The 18,683-nt window shown below is 43.1% G+C and overlaps 2 protein-coding genes across 2 annotated transcripts; one reads left to right on the forward strand and one right to left on the reverse strand.

The window, feature by feature from the left end:
* Nucleotides 1-511: 511 nt before the first annotated feature.
* PpBr36_02220 (uncharacterized protein) lies at nt 512-3,791 on the reverse strand (the record flags this gene model as incomplete). The annotated part of the gene is made up of 5 exons (XM_029889402.1): nt 512-977; nt 2,589-2,698; nt 2,775-3,213; nt 3,412-3,524; nt 3,762-3,791. 5 exons carry the CDS (start codon nt 3,789-3,791, stop codon nt 512-514), a joined length of 1,158 nt encoding a protein of 385 aa, XP_029754354.1.
* A 3,524-nt stretch (nt 3,792-7,315) lies between these two features.
* On the forward strand, nt 7,316-9,222 carry PpBr36_02221 (uncharacterized protein; the record flags this gene model as incomplete). Its single annotated transcript, XM_029889403.1, has 4 exons — nt 7,316-8,091; nt 8,168-8,334; nt 8,410-8,618; nt 8,815-9,222. The coding sequence occupies 4 exons, from the start codon at nt 7,316-7,318 to the stop codon at nt 9,220-9,222; spliced, it is 1,560 nt and encodes a 519-aa protein (XP_029754355.1).
* Between the last annotated feature and the right edge of the window lie 9,461 nt (nt 9,223-18,683).

Here is an 18,683-nt window from a genome sequence, read left to right on the forward strand (position 1 = left end):
ATAATTTGTCTCCAGTTAATTCAAAAATAAAACTTTGAATTCCTCCAATTTAAAAAGCTCAATCAATAGTATTGTTATGAGCGTATAAGTGGCATTTTGAAAAAGTGGGTTTTGACACCTATAAGCAGATCAATCATGGCGTATATCGAACGACCATTAAATCAGTTATTAAAGGCTGAATTTATACGCGGTATAACCATTTCAGGGTCGCCCAGTCTAGATCGTTATCCGTCTGCGTCTACACTAAAGATTAGTTCTCTTCAAGTATTTTTTTATCGCTTTTGGACGTGGCAAATGACGCCCGCAGGATGGAAGCTCACATCTGTGGATATCGATTGTGCATCTTAAGTCTTGCCCGGAAAGTCGTTACCAAACAGGCTTTTTCGAACGGCGCTGTGGGCACCGTCGCAGCCTACATCGTAATCCGCCTGGATTTCTTTTGTATCTGGGGTGTTTTGATGTCAACCCATGCCTTCTGCTCGTCATTTCCTACATCCATGACTTTGTGGTTTCACGAAAGGGTGACCCCAGGATTGTCCTGGACCTGCTTGACGAGTATTTCAAGAAGTTCCTTCTGCGGCAGGCATGCTGACCTCAAGTCCTCGCCGTTAATGTCGGCGAGGACATTGGTATGCAGAAGCCCCAGCGAACGATATTCTCCGCCAAACGTCCTCGAGGTGAAGGACGTTGGCGGGAAACCCCTGCGACGTATTTCGTCCGAAACACCGGCGTGCCTAAGGTCCGGTATGGAGGCCGTTCCATAGTAGGCAGCTTTGGGTCGCCTGTCGACGTCTGCGGCGCCTTCCTGGACTTGTACCTCGATGCCTTGCCGCGAGAGCAGAGTCGCAAGCAGCGTCCCTGCAGGGCCTGCACCGACCATGACGACATGGCCATAAGGAGTTAGCACTGTCTGATTTTGGTCAGAAGCCCGCGGAAGAACATCACCTTTTTGAAAGGGCGTGGCTAAGCCATTGTCGCTATTTCAGATTCAAGCGGGGGATTGCGAAGAGCTTGTTCAGGAAGTGGTTAGGTTATTCCAGGTGGGTTAATACGGACTACTCCCGACTGGTGAGGGATTGAATCTACTGCAAAGGCGAGATGGAATCGGCTGGCAAGCTTACCAATCGAAAAGGCCGTGTCTTGTTAGCATTTGGCTTAGTTCGAGAAGTTCAAGGGAGGCGACTTCAAGACCACTTCAAAGGAACATTTACTCGTTTCGGTAACGAGTACTTACTATGTAATTCAACAAAGAAATAATGACTCGGTTCATGCCCACTGTTTGATATGTTTAAGCGAGGATACATAGGATTGCTGCCGCTGGTAGAGGGACCAATCACATATGAACTGCATAGAGATGAAAATGGAAGTTCCATAATTCTTCTTCGATCTTTAGCAGTACGCCCAGCTAGTCCGTCCCATGTGTTGGGAAAGCATAATGGTACCGCCGATACTGGATGGCTGTGCCGATCAACTTAGATCGAGGCCAGGGTTAGTGGCGCTTTCTTAGTTGAGTCATGTGTGCTAGTTAGGTTTTACTCCCGCTTACCGATCTTGCTTTCTGACAAGATGTCACCCAAAAGAAAAGGCAAGGGTGGGGGCGTGTATCCAACATGTTTAGCCTTACCGGCTATAAAGGTGGAAATCATAGCCTAGCCGGAAGCCTGTACACGAGTACGGAATTGCTTTGTGGGGCCCATTAGGCATTTTCAGATCCAGTGCAAAACTCTTTTATCCTAGACAATCAGACTAAACGGGGGTCAGATGACATAAATCCCCTGGGCGTATTTGCCGCCCATATCTCATGTTGTTTGGCTCATAAAGCTTAAGCAACGTTATGCTGAGAAAGACGGTCATCCGTTTCGTCGGTTACTGCTGCGCAAGGCGAGATTCATGGCAAAGTCTCATATAAGTTTTAACATGACTTCCAGATTGTATCCGAGCTCCAGGCATAGTTGATCTCGTGGCAGTGTTTTGTGGCAGTGTTACATCATCGCTAACCCTTTTAAAATCTTTGCCATGTCTTATTCATGCCTGTTCAAGGTGCACTAACTATTCCGGATACTACTATGGGGTAGTCCTGGCCATTCAAGTCTTTCATAATGCATTATTCAGTCGCCCCATAGGTTCCCAGAACCACTATGTGAATGCTCCGCCTTCCCCTTCGTCCTCGACGGCCAACGCTACCTTGCCGAACGAGGTGCCTGACTCGATGAGGCATTGCGCCTCGATGATGTTTTTTTTTTTTTTTTTTTTTTTTTTTTTTTTTTTTTTTTTTTTTTCAAAGTTTGGACCTTTTCGTCAGGTGAGGCTTCACGACTCCATCATCGACAAGCTTGGCTAGCTTGGTTAGCCATTCGTGGTGCATCTCCGGGTACGACCAGCCTCACTTGGAGAGAATGGGTGTGTAGTGACAGTAGAACGGCTCAGTTCCGAGCCAGCACCAGCTGAAGGTCAAAGACGTGCTCATGGCCTTTGACCCGTACATGTCGAAATGAGCCTGGGCGACACTGCAGACCTTTCCAAACGGCGCTAGAACCTCGGACCCCGGATGGATATACTATTCCGTGCGGCTTGTGATATAGGCATACCTGAGCGGCACATCGTCGGGCAGGTTCAGAGCGGCAATCTGCGGCATGATGTCCTCACGATGATTGATGAGGTGCGTGGCGCCCATGGTCTTGGCCAGTTCAAAACGTCTCTGGCCGGAAGCACGTGGCGATGATGACGGGTAGTTTGAGGACGTGCCTTGCAATTTAGGTGGCGACGGCCCCAACCCTACTGCCACCATTGATGATAAAGATCCGTGCCGTGTCGCCCTTCTTCGCCTCGAGGCGCTCAATGATGGACTCGTAGGCTGTGCTGTACGTCAGGGGCATTGCCGCCGACTGCGTCCAGTCGAGGCTCTTGGGCTTGACGGCGGCCTTGGTCTCGTCGATGATGGCTTCCTCGGCATAAGTACCCCATCGAACCGAGCTGCCCACCCCATAGATCTCGTCGCCGACCTTGAACAGACTCTCGTCCGGGCCGAGCTTTGTCACGATGCCGGCGACGTCACCACTCATGGCGTGGAAGTTGGACAAGTACGGGTTGATTGTGCGAACAATATCGTAGTAGTTTGGCGTGTCATTGTATGTTGCCGAGACGAGGCACTTCTTGGGACTCGAGATTCTCGGGTGGTAAAAACCGTTTTTGCCATCTGGGATACCGATGGCACTAGAGGACGTCGAAAATAATATCATCCAAGAACGCATTATACATCGGCGGATCTGGTTATATATATTTCTGCGTTGAAAACCAGCTTTGAGAGGCGCGAGAAAATGTAATGACCAGAATTTTCGTCACACCGACCCTTAAAATGTGTTTTTTTTTTTCTTTTTTTGAAGCCTCTCTCCTATATTCAGCAGGTCAAACCTTCGGGGCAGATTAAGTTGGTCGTAGCCGCCCGTCACTAGTGATAGACGCTTGTGGTGGATAAAAGTCGGGAAGCAGACACAGATGGACAAAAGCTCGGAAATAATTTGAAGCTATAAATTACTGTTACTCGTGTTAAGGTCTAGGGCCTACGGAACATAGCGTTCAGCCCGCGAGATAATGGCCGCGCTACTATGAACTCGGGTTTATACAGCACGGGAGTCCAAAAGAAAGGAATAAAAGAAACAAAAAAGGAAAAAAAGAATAATCAATAAAAAAAACCTTGATCCTTAGAAAGACATCGCCTTATGGCTTTTATAAAGCTAATCAATTCTAGCGCTCCTACGTACCAACTTCCGATCGGCCCTAACGATAAGCATAACGTTATTTGCGATAGCGACAAGGTGGCCGTCACCATCCAATATCAAGATTTGCATATCTAGCCTCCTGTTCTTAATCTCCTCTGCCGAAACCAGAAGTTGCAAGAATTCAGCACTCGTCTCTGTCCGGCTTTTCGTCGGTCGACATTCAGCGTCAATGTTGAATTTCTAATTGAATGATGCAGATGGGAAAAAAGCGTTATCTGGTGCGTGGCCCGGCTTTGCTCTGTACTGCTCCGGGACATGACCAAATATGTCGGCCACGAACGCAAATGATGAGTTCGTGAAGCGTCCTCCACTCTTCAGACGGAAGCGCGCATCAAGTATGCTCTTTGAAGGCTGGCCGCGGACAGGCACCTAGCATTCCACGTTGTGCAAATGCCCCAGGCGATAGCCAGGCTTGTCCGGCGTGGCCGGTGGTTTCAGGCGCCAATTACTATCCGTCCCGGTCCCCAGCAGTCGGTCAAAATTGATGGGAGGGGGCGGAGGTTGCAGATGCAGGCTGAAGCTCGTCGGTAGAAACCGGCCGACTTGGCTCTGTATGTTGGTGCAAGGGATATAACCGACAAGCTTTGGACGAGATGGCCTTTCCGCGACCCATGGCGGCTGGATCAGAAGATCATCCTGGTACAAGGCTAGATGGAGATTGCTGAGCCGCTGGCCAAGCTTCACATTGTCGGCAAGGACTATGACCGAACCCGGCGTGGTCTTGTCAAGAAACGAATATTGGGTACAGAGTGCATCTGACTAATCCCTCACTGTCATGTGTAGACGAGCGGTCTCGAGGATGCAACTCGCACCGTATCCGCCGTGAGAAACTGGCATATCCGAGGTCAGAGTCAGAAAGAGGAGGCAGAGAGTTTGGGGGACTGCAATAGCAACGCACCTTTCCCTACTGAGAAGGCCTCAAATATGGCAACAGAGTAGGTTTTATGGTCTGGTATAGACGCTCCACACGAGTAGTTTGCGAAAAGGGGAATGGCTGCAAAGATGGCGCCATTCTTACCCGCCCCCCTTTTCCAATTTGAGGAGCATTGATTGAAGAAGCGTCGAAATAGGGTACAAAAGGGGCTACGTTTAGGGCTTGACTTGAAAGATTATTAACAAGTATAGCAAGTATACGCACGTACGCGAGATCGGGGTTTTGAGAAACGATAACAAATGAGAGCAGCAAAAGATATCATCATGTCAATTTGTTCTGAACATTGTCTTCAATGGAATCCGTTGTAGGCTGTCCCGTATCCGGCCCGAGGTTTGCCAGATGCGACAAGAACAGGGCATCAAAGCCGATAGATTAAGTTTCGATACGGCATATACCTACCATAGTATGAACATACGTCGGATCGATTCACGTGAGTAGATTTCGTCCGACGCTTTGGACGGCTGCAGTGACAAATATGACATGTATACATGTATGTCATGCGCCATAAAATTTATTAAGGTTTCCACGTGATACAGTGTCGGAAAACGACTTGGTTTCTTTTATACTCTTTCAAGGTGTCGTCACTTTTTCGTACGTGTTCGCACTGATTGGGCAGTTTTGACATATGGTTTCTCACTAGAATGGCATTGGATTTCAGTTGCCCTGGTTCGAGTCAGACCCCTTGCTGTATGGGCACCCTAGTTACCTTGGCTAGGTACAGTACTTTGGGTAGGCAGGCGGCTTTATCCGATCTGACTTGGTCGCGCGGGGTTGTGAAAATTCGATCGTGAAGATTACCCATTTGAGCATTCGTTTCGTTCGCGGCCTGTATCCCATTTGTCAAGATGCTGGTTATGTCATACCCAGGTCATGTTAGGACCTTGGACCCTGTCAATAGCCATTTCATCCCTGCTGAGGGGGGTGGGGGCGTGAATACTAATTAATGATCCCGTCAGTCGCAACTTTCAACATGTTCACTGTACTGACTGGGCCAGTCCGCCAAACTCTCTCATAACATTCTACCCAAGAAGCAGATCCACCGAAACAAACGTCGCTCCTGACCAGGACTATTAGAGAAAAAAAAACCACAACACGACAACCTGGTCTATAATCCAACGGGCAAAAAAGGTGAATCGGATAGTGTCAGTAGTTACTGCCTTGTTTAACGAGGCTTGTCCTGGTTTTGGTGCTCCTTTCGGCATTATCAATTCCTTTTTGCATCACAGCAGTTAACGAGTTGGGTATGAAACAATTTTGCCTTTGTACAACTGTTGCACCGGGTCATGTGCATTCTTCCGTTGCCGAAAAGCGGCCGATGGCCATTTTCGCATTCGCCGGACGGATAGCGATAGCTTGTGCCAGGACCTTCTCTGGAGTGACCTGCTAAACGAGAGCTGAATGACTGAGGCAGTATGTTATAATACTTTGGTGGGGGCATCCCTTAACGAAAAGGTGTAAGCCGGCGCTCATGAAAGCATTATCAACGTATTCCCCTTGTCTTTGGCCATAGGTCCTTTCAAAGATATCACAGTAGGTTAACTGGGTTAGCAACAGCTGAGTTCGGATCATTGTGCGACGCCGCATAGCAAGCGCAGCCACCAGGTCCACACACAGTACGTCGCATCCAGTCACTCCACCGCCCATGAAGCATATTATTCGATGCTCATCTTCAACAGTCCAACCCAAATGGGGCTCCACGCATAGCGATGACCAAAGTAGAATCTTGGAACGAGATAACTGGTTATTCCCGACCTCCAAGGGAAAAACTGGATCCGTGGCAACTTCTGCACCGATGGCCCTCCCCTGGAACGTGAATCATTCATTATTTAGACTATAATGGAGGCACAAGCCTGAATCTCGTATTCCGAGATTCTTAGGCCAATAACAACAAATTAAAGGTTCACGTTAGTCGACCAAAAATACCCATTAACAATCCAACATGAACATTAATGTGTAAGCCTTGACTAATAGTGGGATATGTAAAACCGTAAAGACAAGGATTAATAATGATACAAATATTCGGTCAATTATATGGTTTTTTCTTTCTTATTTCTTTTTTTTGAATGTGAAATAGTTTACATAGGTGTTTGTTTCAAAAAATGACCAGATTGTCGTTGGCAAGTATATCCTCCCAAGTACAATCTCGGTTCATTTGAACGATTTGTAGTTTATTTTGGAGCTAATTTGGTTCCTATAATTTCTTCGCACCACACATCTGGCCGCTTAACACAAAAATCGCAATCTTTTGCAGTGCGCCCATTCAATAGGTGGCTACCCTTACTTACTGACGTGCTCCTATGTCTTTGTAATATTGCCATCTCGAAACGTTTCACTAATGCAAAGTCTTGTAACTCGTAAACTTTAAAACTTTGCACTGAGGTTTGACGCCATAATCGCCGACTAGTATACGTTTTTGATGCACATTGATAATATTAAACCACCATCCGGCTGGAAAAATGCAAAAGGGTGCGAATGGAAATATGTTTTATCTCCCAACTTAATTCTTTTACCTTTTCCATATGAGCCAGTCTGATTTTTTTTTTAAAAAAAAAGAAAAAACCCCCCCCCCCCCGGATAAACATCATACGTCATTTTTGCTATCATGGTCATGTCTGATATTCCAAAATCGACCGCCACATCAGGCCCTCCACCCTCTAATCTAGGGGGTGCTAAGCTTTATATTTTGCTGTGTGGAGTCTACCTCGCTCTGCTTTGCGTAGCCTTGGACCAGACGATACTCGCGCCGGCACTTGCAATGATAACTACCGAGTTCGGAACCATCAAAGATTTGGGCTGGTACACATCGGCGGAGCTCTTGACAACAGCCGCGGTGCAATGTCTTTACGGCGCGATATACCGAAACTTCGACATCAGATGGACATTCATCATGTCAGTTATCATTTTCGAAACTGGAAGCCTAATTTCTGCCTTGTCGACTGCCAGTTATGTGTTAATCATTGGTCGCGCTGTCAGCGGCCTCGGCAATGCTGGACTCGCCACCGGATCTTACGTGGTCATAGCTAAGGTGGTACCACCAAGATTAAAGGCAACATTTCTAGGACTATTTGGCGCCGCCTGGGGGATCGCGAGCATCTGCGGCCCCATACTCGGTGGTTACTTTGCTGGGAAAATGACCTGGCGTTGGTGCTTTTGGATAAATCTACCCCTGGGAGCCGTCACGCTTGCTACAATGGTCCTTATCCCCTCCCGTAACTCTGATGACAGCGCAACTGGTGAAAGCCCAAGCTTCGTTTCAAAAGTTTTACAGTTGGACCTCGTGGGAGCTGGTATTTTGTTGCCCAGCGTTACCATGCTTATGCTGGCTTTACAGTGGGGCGGTGCCGAATTTTCATGGAACTCCCCAACGATTATAGGATTGTAAGTTATGCCCAGTTTGGCAAAGTAGAGAGGAACTTTCAACCGAGTTAATTGCTGCTAATTTTTATTTTTGCAGGTTGGTCGGCTCCGTAGTTTTGGCCACGGTGTTCTATGCGTCTCAAGTCCGTCTTCAAGACAAAGCTCTGGTTCCGCCGATTCTTTTCAAGGAACGTGATCCACTTTGTAGCATGATTTTCAATTTTCTCTTCGGAGCTTCATATTACGCGATGCTCCCGTATATATGTGAGTTGTTACCTTTTGATTTGCAAAAAGAGCAAGGCTTCCTGGCTGTGCAATACTGACAATACTGGGGCGCAGCCATTTATCATCTGGCAATTCAAGGCGTTACCACTGACGAAGTCGGACTGAGGCTTTTACCAATATCTCTTGCGGCGGTGCTGAGTTCCGTTCTTAGCGGAATTGTCATCAGCCGCCTCAACAGATTCAACGCCCTGCTGCTCATAGAACTTGTATTCGTTGCTGTCGCCGCTGGTTTGATGTCGACACTGTCAGTCGGAACACAGCCGGTATGTATTATATAGATGCCTCGTATGACAGCCGCTGTAGATGATTAAATGCTAACTATTTGCAAAAAAAAAAAAAAAAAAAAAAAAAAGTTTCTGGGTACCCTCTGAAATAATTTGGGGTCTCGGTGTTGGTGCCGGCTTCCAAATCACGCAGCTGGTTCTGCAGCATAGCGTGCCATACTATCTAATACCCCAGGCAACTTCGAGTGGACAGTTCTTTTCTGTCCTGGGCGGAGCCGTATCCGTGGCATCGGCCAAAGCAGCGTTCAAGAATGGCATCGTTACTCAAATGGCCAATACCGTCTCCCAGGTGCCCGCAGCGTTAGTCCTCAACACCGACGCCTCGCAACTCCACAAAACACTCGACGGTCTAGGGCAACCAGCAGAAGTCATGGAGAATATACTGAATGCCTACAAATCTGGCTTGAGATATGTTTTTATTATTGGGACATCCGCTGCTATTGCGACTGTCCTGGCCGCACTCGGATTTCGATGGAAGCCGCTTGGCGAATTAGAAAGAGTTGACACTGAATGTGAAACCCCTGTCACGGTTTCGCGTCAGACCTCAACTGCGGTTGTGGACAAAAAAACTGCAGACGGATGAGATACCTGTATCACTGGGGACAACATGATGTGACTCATTCCAAGTCTCTAGTTTTTTCCGTCCAAATAGAGTTTATATCTCCTTACACCCAGCACCTTTGCGCTGGGTGCCCAACAGGAGTCGTAAGGCTTAAAGCTGCAATTAGATTCTATTCGTCGGAAAGAAAGCCATGTTATGGAATTTCATAAACAATCAGGTTTCTCCCAGTGGAAAGAATTACGGTCAGTTCGTCCTTTGGGCTACCTATACAGATCAAAAGAGTATGTATAATTGATAAACATGCGAAAAGGGGCTTGCTTACGCGATTTTAGTAGCGTCCAGGAAAGAAAACCTCAGGTTGCTTTGTTGCTTTCGTGAAATTTGGTGGATTGATTACTGCTACTGAGATCCAGACTTTCAACCCAGCGAACACCCTTGACGAGCATGACTTATTTTTCTCTTCTTTTCTTTTTCTCATTTTTTTTTTTTTTTCTTCTGTGTCGTTGACGAAATGCATATGTCATAATTCGTCACCTGAATCTGCATCTACGTGATCGACCAGATTTGGTCTTGGTGGCAAAAGAGTGTTAAATTGTAAACCCTGTAAACCTTCAACGTGATTAGAGTTAGTACCTCGGATTTAAACTGGGATTTCCGTTCGCAAAAGGGAGGTTACGAATGACAGATGTGCGGAGTATTCCAATGCCTGGATCTTTTCTTTGTTCGGCTTTCCCATTTTGGTAGTAGCGAATGATGTTCATTTTTAAATTTCGGTCCGTGCACCGTTCGGTTATACTGCGCTTTGCCTGCTCCAGGCAAATAAAGTTTGTTGGTCTGGCAATTTTAGCTTGAAACCTTCATTAGCTGCAACCACTATGCATACCAGTACGCTTCCTACAAAATTAGCTGCAAAGCTCTACGGTGAACGCTTGGCGGAAAGGCGCTCTCATGGGCGCACTTCATTGTTATGTACCATTTCCAGGTTCCAAACCATTTCGTGATGAAAACCGGTCCAAAGTTGTTGGAGCTTTGCCCTGGAAACCATTGTGCCTGGCGAGACTTTGACTCAGGTACTCGTCGTCTAGGTGTGTCAGTCAAAATGTGCTGATAGTTCATGCCCCAACAGACGTAGGTTTTGATTTTCCTCTGTAGAATTTACCCTTCACCACACGTCAATCCTGGTCGAGAATCCACAGAAACATAATTCTACTTTGTTTTGCTTGGTTCGCAGCGCCAGCTTTTGTTCAACAGCTCAAGAAGGTGATATGAACCTAGCCGCCGATACATGCCGCAATATCGCTATCCAAATCAACTTCATCCTTCGCCAACAACATGCAAGGCTATACAGGCCAGGCCCTGAGCATCATCGCTGGAGAGGTCGATGAGCCGCCAGAAGAACTACAAAACAACCCGGAACTCGAATTTGCCGACCTGGGTATCGACAAGCTGCTTTGAAGATCGACCATCACTCAAATACATAAGACTACGGGCCTGGAGCTGCCAGCCGACTTGTTTGAAACATGCTCAACAGCAGGCGCGTTGATCAGCTTTTTTAAAAAGAACGAGAAGCTCACCTGACTTCGCCCAAGGGACGTCCTGAAAATGAGGCCAAGCCAAATGGTGCCAAGCCAAATAATGCCCTTCCCAATCAGCCTCTCTCGATCCGGATCCACGGCCGTCCTGGAGCTTCGACAAAAAGCATGTTTTCTGCTGGCCGACGGCTCTGGGTCCGCCATGTCATACGCCCGCATCCCTCCACTGGGACCCGGAGTGTGCCTATACGGGCTCAACAGCCATTTCCTATTCGAGCCTAACAAGTTTCCTCCGATAGAAGAAATCTCACCCATCTCCCATCTGGGCGTCGGAGATCCGTCGCCTCTAACCCAAAGGGCCGTACATCCTCGGCGGATAGTCGGCCGGGGGATACTATTGCTTCGAGGTTGCCAAGTATATGATGCGGAACGACAAAGAAGCCAACGGCCGACCGGTTATGATTGAAAAAATGATACTGATAGACAGTCCGTGTCGTGTCCTTTTTGAAGCTCTCCCCATGGTTGTCGTCACGACTCTTGTCGACCAGGGCTTGATGGGAAATATGAAAGATCGAGACGCCCCCAAGTGGATGATGCTAGACCACTTCAATACGACCATCGCGCGTATTGAGGAATACGTCTCCTCGCCAGTCGTTCTTGAATCCCGATCCCAGGTTTTGCCTTGGATCTTCATAATATGGGCCACAGACAGTATCTACTCACCTGGAGAAGCCTCTGCCATGGCACTAGACACCAGCGTCAAAGGTGACAAATTTCATGCTGGAGGATAGATCTGATTTTGGGCCAAATGGCTGGAATCAATTGTTCCCAAAAGGCACCAATTTTGTCGTCGCTACTACTCCTGGAATGCACTTTGCATTGATGACCCTACCATTCGTGAATATACTTGTCCCTCGAGCTGTTTCGGCAGCAAAGTTTCTACTGTTAGCTTTTTTTCAGAGTGTTTCTATCGCGTCCCGACTCAAAAAAAAAAAAAAAAATGAGACAAACCATCTTTTCAACATCCTGCTCTTCTATTCTTCTGGAGGCAACAAAATACGAGGACTGTTAGATCCAGGCTGATAGAAATTGGAATTGATGCGGGTGGGCTCTCGGTAACTGCGCTGTCTAACTTCAAATTATTAGCAAACGCTAGGGAGTTCGACCCCACGGATGGTCACTCACAAAAAGTAAGTCACGGGAAACTGACCACTCGGCTACGTGACTCAAGATTAATGTAAACGATACAGAATAACAAGCCGACATAGCCTATGGTGATCTTTAAATCAGGATCACATACCAAACTCTAAATTAATCGGTCCCATTTTGATGCGGACGGGGTGGCCGTGACCCAAAAAAAAAGGTAGCTAATATCATACTTTCAAGTTTCAAAGACGATATGGGTCTAGTAGTGCGACGCGTGCTGTTAACTGCAATTCAGTAACAACACGTTGGAAGTGTTATTAATAAAACTTACACGTATTTCAAGAGTATCCAGGCAAGAGGTATACCCTGACTGATACCGTGATCTCATATGGGATGACTCGGTGGAGGAAGCTTCCATGGACTGGTGACTGGCCTCGCCAATTTGCGCAAAACTATGGATCTGTTCGTCCGCTGCAAAGCGCCTTTCACGAGTTAGGATGGTGCTACAAACCCTGTCTTGTTTTCGAACGACCCCTGAAGGAAGAATAAATGGCTTACCCGCACTAAAGCTTGATTGAGTTTAAATCCCATCCAAGGATAGCTCACCGAACCCAGATCTCGATTCAGGACGCAAAGGAGACAATGGGTCCCATAACTAGATAGATACACCCCAGGCGTTTGGCCACAAGGAAAACTAGCTCGAGTCATCTGCCTGCGTTGCAAGCCGAGCTTAAGCTCGACAAATTAGGAAAGCTATTCATCGGGCATATTCACGCCTCACACTGGTAGCTATCCATTTTGGGCCAGGCAGATTCCAAGCGCGAGTCAGCCATGCGTTTGTGATTTTTAGGATCAATAATCTTCTCTGTGCGTTTAATCCAAATCATGCATGTATAACCGAACTGCTGCAGGACAGGACCAGGAACACATGGCTAAAAGGACGCCGGTGTTTAGCGGAACAGTGTCTTAATGGACTGGTAAAAACGTTTTTTCTTAATCTAGTCTCGTTAAATTCCAGCATATTTTCTCCCCGTGAGGTTAGATATATGTGCCCGAGGAAAAGTAACTCTTCCCAACTAATAAATGCGTAGGGACTGGCAAGCATTGGTTAGTATTTGAATTCGTGTAAATGACAACCTGCTCATTGCTTCCCAAAGCAGATATCTGAGGTACCTTGCTTTTTTCCTCGACGTATTCGCAGATAGTAAATCTAAAAGCTCGTTCACTCCAAACAACGTTAACTCTAAGGCGTCCCAAAACCGGCGGATGGGGGCCCACGGGCGGCCACGGGCCGAGCCCGCGAGCCGGTGGCTTATTTGCGCACTGTGACGAATGCAGCTTCCAAGTATTTGAGAGCTGTAATTATCAGCCCCACAGTGTAAATAAGCTCCGGGCCGATGGGTTTCAGCCCGTGGGCCCCAAATCGCCGATTTTAGAATGCCTCAGTTAACTCTACGTACTTCTGCGAGCTTAAGTCAACGCTAATGTTCGTATCTGGTACTAGTTTAATTTGGGTTTGACTTTGGATAGATTAGAATCCTAAATTCTCGACAGTTGGACACAAATCTAAAAAGAACGCTATGCTCGTAGTGCTTAGGCCCGCTCCGCTGAATAAAAAGTCCGGAGCCTTTGACAGTGATTGACACAGTAGCTGACAAATTCCGAACGATGTGCTTCCTTTTACTCCCGAATCAGTAAAATAGTGGCAGATGTATAATTGTTTTGCATTGTAACTGAGTTCCGGAAATTAATGCTGCTACCCGTCCTAGTTAACAGCCCGAGTCGCTAGCCCCTACCACTTAATCCGTAATTTTCAAACAAAAGTCTCAGCCGACGTGGTTTTAATGGTAGTTGTGGTGATGGTAGTTCGCAATGTACGATACAGCTGCGTGGGTTTTGCTGAATAGTTACTTGATTGCTCTATAGTCTGGCCTCATTTTTGACTGCATCAGTCTTACTAAAACTCGGGTTAAAATCGATTTTTACTTCGTATGCTCAGAGTGAATAGGAAACACAAGGGAAAAAAAGGAAAGAAAAGAGGTGAGTAACGATATGTGCATTGGCGATAATAAATCGAATATATATACAGCGAACGGAACCAATTTCAATTATATCTCACATAAGTCAAAACCCCTAGTGCCCGAACACTCAGGTCATCGAACACCCCCGGTCACCGAACGCGCCTTAGTCACCGAACACCCCTAGTCACCGAACACCCCTGGTCACCGAACACCCCACAAAAATGTAGTTCAATGCTCAGACTAGACCACCCTTGCGGCGTGGACCGAACGTTAGTCTCAGTGCTCAGACTAGACCCCCCCTGCTTCGCAATGGGGACCGAGCGCTCCATATACCTTTTAGCCACATGATTTTTCGACCAATTGCATTGGCCGAAAAGATCGCGCTCGTTCTAGTCTGAGGACAATTTGTCGCATTTCGCCGTTTATAGCGGGTATATATATTGTGTTAAAAACAGGCTTTATAAACGCCCTGCGACCGCACGTTAAAAGCAATTAATTGCATTTTTCATGCGCGCAGCCAATTGAATAGCGGTATAATTAACCCGTTGTATTTAAATTATAATAGCAAAAAAAAGAGTATAATTATAGTATGCAATTGAATATTCGAATATAATATTAAATAAAAACTATAAAAATATAAAATAATTTGCGTTGGATTAATTGGAGCTTAATGATGGTGCCATTAAAAGCCGCGTCTTTGTGACTAATTTATTTGAAAAGATATTTAAATATTCCGTAAAATCTGTACTTTAATATTATATCTGATTATGATTTTGATTAATAACACAAAATATTGGTTTAAAATTTAAGTTATAATATTTATAATTTAACGGACGTCAAACTTTGAACTGCATGCAATTATCGCTCGAAACAAAGCTTTTATTAATATTCTTGCATTATTTATTAATTGATTGGAAAATTGAATAATTTACGCAACTATTGGTAAAATTGAGAGGAATTTTATTATATCCACTTTGTAAAATGGTAAAATATAAACGTTATTTAACTTTATTTTTGTGAACTTTTTTCAATTAAAGAAAGCAAAAAATAGAAAAATAGCACAAGTTTAACATTTTTTCCTGTAAAAAAATAATATAAGCAGGTATTATGAATTTGATTCTACGTTGACGTTTGTTCATATATTCAATTTAATCCCTGAAGTTGTGGCTTTGTTATTGTGAAAACTGGTAAAAATATGAAAGCGTTTCCGTTGTAAAATATATATAAAATTATATACAGTTTACCTATCCGCTTAATTAACGATTTATATAGTTCGGTATATATACCGGGTTATACTAATATATTAGATATATATATGCCACCCCCACGTGCAAAAGGCATAAAACTTGGCTGCAAAACAAAGATAATATAAAATCATTAAATAAAGCAAAAAACAGGTAGATAATATACATTTAGCATTTTTTCATATAAAAGATTTTTTAAAACCAATATTATGAATTGGAATTAACGTGAACGTTTCCTTATATACGTATTTCAATCCCTGTAATTTGGTTTTACTATCTTCAAAATTGGTAAAAATACAAACGAGTTTCGATTGTAAATTATACGTAAAAATGTATACACTTTGCCTATCCGCTTATTTAACTGTTTATATAATCCGGTATATATACCAAAATTGAACAAAACGGTAAATTTATATATACGATCCTTCACGTGCGAAAATTATAAAATTGGGTTAAAAACTAAAATTAATATGAAAAAAAAATCGAAAATCGAAAAAGAAATCGAAAAAACAGTACCGCTATAAACGGATTAAGGGCAGGTGGTATTTAATTCGGTCGTTATAGCAAATAAAAAAATAAATCAAATCGCTGCTAATAGCGGTATTAAACGCTATTTTTAACGATATTTTCTTTTTTTAATATTATGCGTGGTTATGGAATAATAAAGGAATGTCGGTCGCAAAAATGCCAAAAATACCGCCATAAACGGCGAAAATCGACAAATTGCCCTCCAACCAGAACCAAAGCGTTCTTTGGATGGACCCACAGGTATATTGCAAAGCCGCAATTGAGCCACGAAGTGGATCAATTGTGGAGCTCTGGGCTTCAGGGATGAGCCCTGAGACTAACCGAACGTTCCATACATATTTCAGCCACATAGTTTTTCGGTGAATCAAATTGGCCAAAAAGATCGCGCTCGTTCTAGCAATGGCGTTCAAGAAATGGATATAACCCAGAAGTGGGCACCATAAGATGGTAGATTTAATCTTTAATAACAATTTAACCAATGATTTAATCAAGGCCAAAAGTTTCACTTATATTAAATAAAAAGAATTGATTTTTGAACGTATAAATCGTATGTTTATAGTACACGTTGTACACAAAATACAACCCTTTTAAATAAATCCCTATTTTGATTTTATAAATTCAGATACAAACGATACAAATTTATTGTGAATTATCTGTAGGGAAATGGTTGAAAATATGTATATTGCGATTTAGTTTGCCCGGTTATTGACTATAGTTGATAATAACATCGGGTACCCCCTCATGGCCACCCCCCTGTTGGCCACACCTAAAAATCTAACAACGAAATACCTACTTTTATAAACTAATTTAGATATAAAACTGTTAGCGCACAAAAATACAATCGTTTTTGAGCTGTTCCGGTTTATTAACCTCTTTTTTATTAGTTAAAAGTTCCAGATTTTCTATATTATTTTCCTACAATCCAATAATATTTTAATTATTAACCAAAACCTCGTTTGGATCCGGAATTACCCTTTATTTTCGCCGGCCGTATTACCTCCAATTGTACGCCCAATAAACTTATTTTTGGCTGCGCGTTAACCAAAAATATATTTTTAATTTCGAAGTTTTTTTTTTGATTTTTGCAAATAAAAACGTAAAATAACGTTAGTTCTATTGGATTGGGAAAAGTTTTATAATTAAAATCGAATATTCCGGGTCGTTTTAGGGGTTTTCCAAATAAATATAAACGGGTCGTTAATTACTTAGGTTAGGCTTTCCGGTGTTTTATCCTTTATAAACCGTTATTTTTATTTTTTATAACGTTGGCATTGCTATTTTTGAATAAAAAAGGGTTTAAAAATGGTTTAACCAAATTTGCCGGCCATAGGCCTCTTATACACCACCCAAATTAAATACTTTTTGCTATAAATGTTTTTGATTTAGCTATATTAAAGCAAAAAAGGAAATTTGACTTTCCAACAACTATTAAATAGTAAAACTGGTTAATAAATCCACGTTAACGTCGATAAGCCTGTTTTAACGGCCCAAAAACCAATATAACCAATAATTCGAAAACGTGTAACGAATAAAAGGGTAAATGTACGAATTAAATATTATCTTGCAAATGAAAAAATATAGATTCGTCCATTATTTATGATTTATAACCGTCGAAAACTAATAACCGCTTTTTAAAGGTTAAAGGTTGGGAATACGGAATAAATATTTTTTTGACCATTTGATAACCGTTTCGTTATTTATCCACTCGTTTGGGTTATATAAAATTGCCAATTGTTAAAAAAGTTTAAATCCGTTGGAAATAATTCTTATTATACGTTTTTTCGTTAAAATATAACGAGGGGAGGTATAATAACGCCCGTAGCCAACATATATTCGATTATAATCGTTTTACCCCGCGTTCCGTGTTTTTTACGTTATAACGGCCGGATTCCGTTAAAACCTAATATTAGGCCGTTAAATCCTTTACCTTCCATTATACCGGTTTCGTCCATATTCCACCAATTTTCCGGTTTAATATCGTAAATAACGGGGTTAATAATATAAAACCACCAAAATTTAATTATTTCCGTAATAGCCCCATTAACCTGGGCGTTTTTTATTCGACGGGGCCTTTGGGTTTTAAAAATTGGATAACGGAACAAAAAACGGGTTATCCAACGTTTTCCAAAATTTTGTATTTTACCGGCGGCTTAAAAAATTCCTTTTGTAAAAAAACGTAGTTTTTGGTGCGTTGGTGGAGATTTTAAAACTGTTTGGGTAAATACCCAATTAGTTAAATGTTTTTCCTATTTAGTAGAAAACTTTTGAAAAGGGTTTTATGTTTGTTTATAAAATTTAGAATTTTGAAAACGGTAACAAAATGCATTTTTAAGTATACCCCATTTTCGGGAGGTTTTTGCAATTGATTTGCCAATATTAACGTTTTTAACGGCGGAAATAAGTTAATTTTTAATATATTGTTTTATTGGAAATTGGAGAATAAGATTAGAAAAAAGTAAGTCCAAAAGTGAAAAGTTCGTCGAGATATTTATAATAGAAGTTGGAGGTTAAAAATAAAAGTGTTGTTGTTTTTGGGTGGCTAACAGGAGGGTGGCCATCAGGGGGTACCCGACGTGAAAACAATTTCAAGAGTACAAATTTGAAAATTTAGACACTATCAACCAATAAAATATTCAAACAAAAAGGAAGTCTTCCATATAAACAAAAAACTGAATCTTACATGTAAGTAAGGAACAAACAAATTCCAAGTGTAAAAATTAAAATAGCACCTAAATAATAATCTTTTCGTAACCTAGACTTGGCGTTCCTGAAATGTTCATGTTGGGTTTAACTTTAATCTTTTATAATTATTCACCTAGGTATTCAATATACACCAAATTCGGAAGGTGACTTAAACTCAAAAATCGCTTCTTAGCAAAACTCTTTTCACGTCTAAACCATCAATATCAAAGGAAATATATCGCATCCAAAAACTTGTTGTCTTTAGTTTCTAATTAAATAAATAAAAGTTCTAAAAATACAGATTTGATTGTAATCTATACAAGGCATTG

Source organism: Pyricularia pennisetigena, chromosome 3 (assembly GCF_004337985.1).
Source record: "Pyricularia pennisetigena strain Br36 chromosome 3, whole genome shotgun sequence".
In the NCBI taxonomy this organism is placed as follows: Eukaryota; Fungi; Ascomycota; class Sordariomycetes; order Magnaporthales; family Pyriculariaceae; genus Pyricularia; species Pyricularia pennisetigena.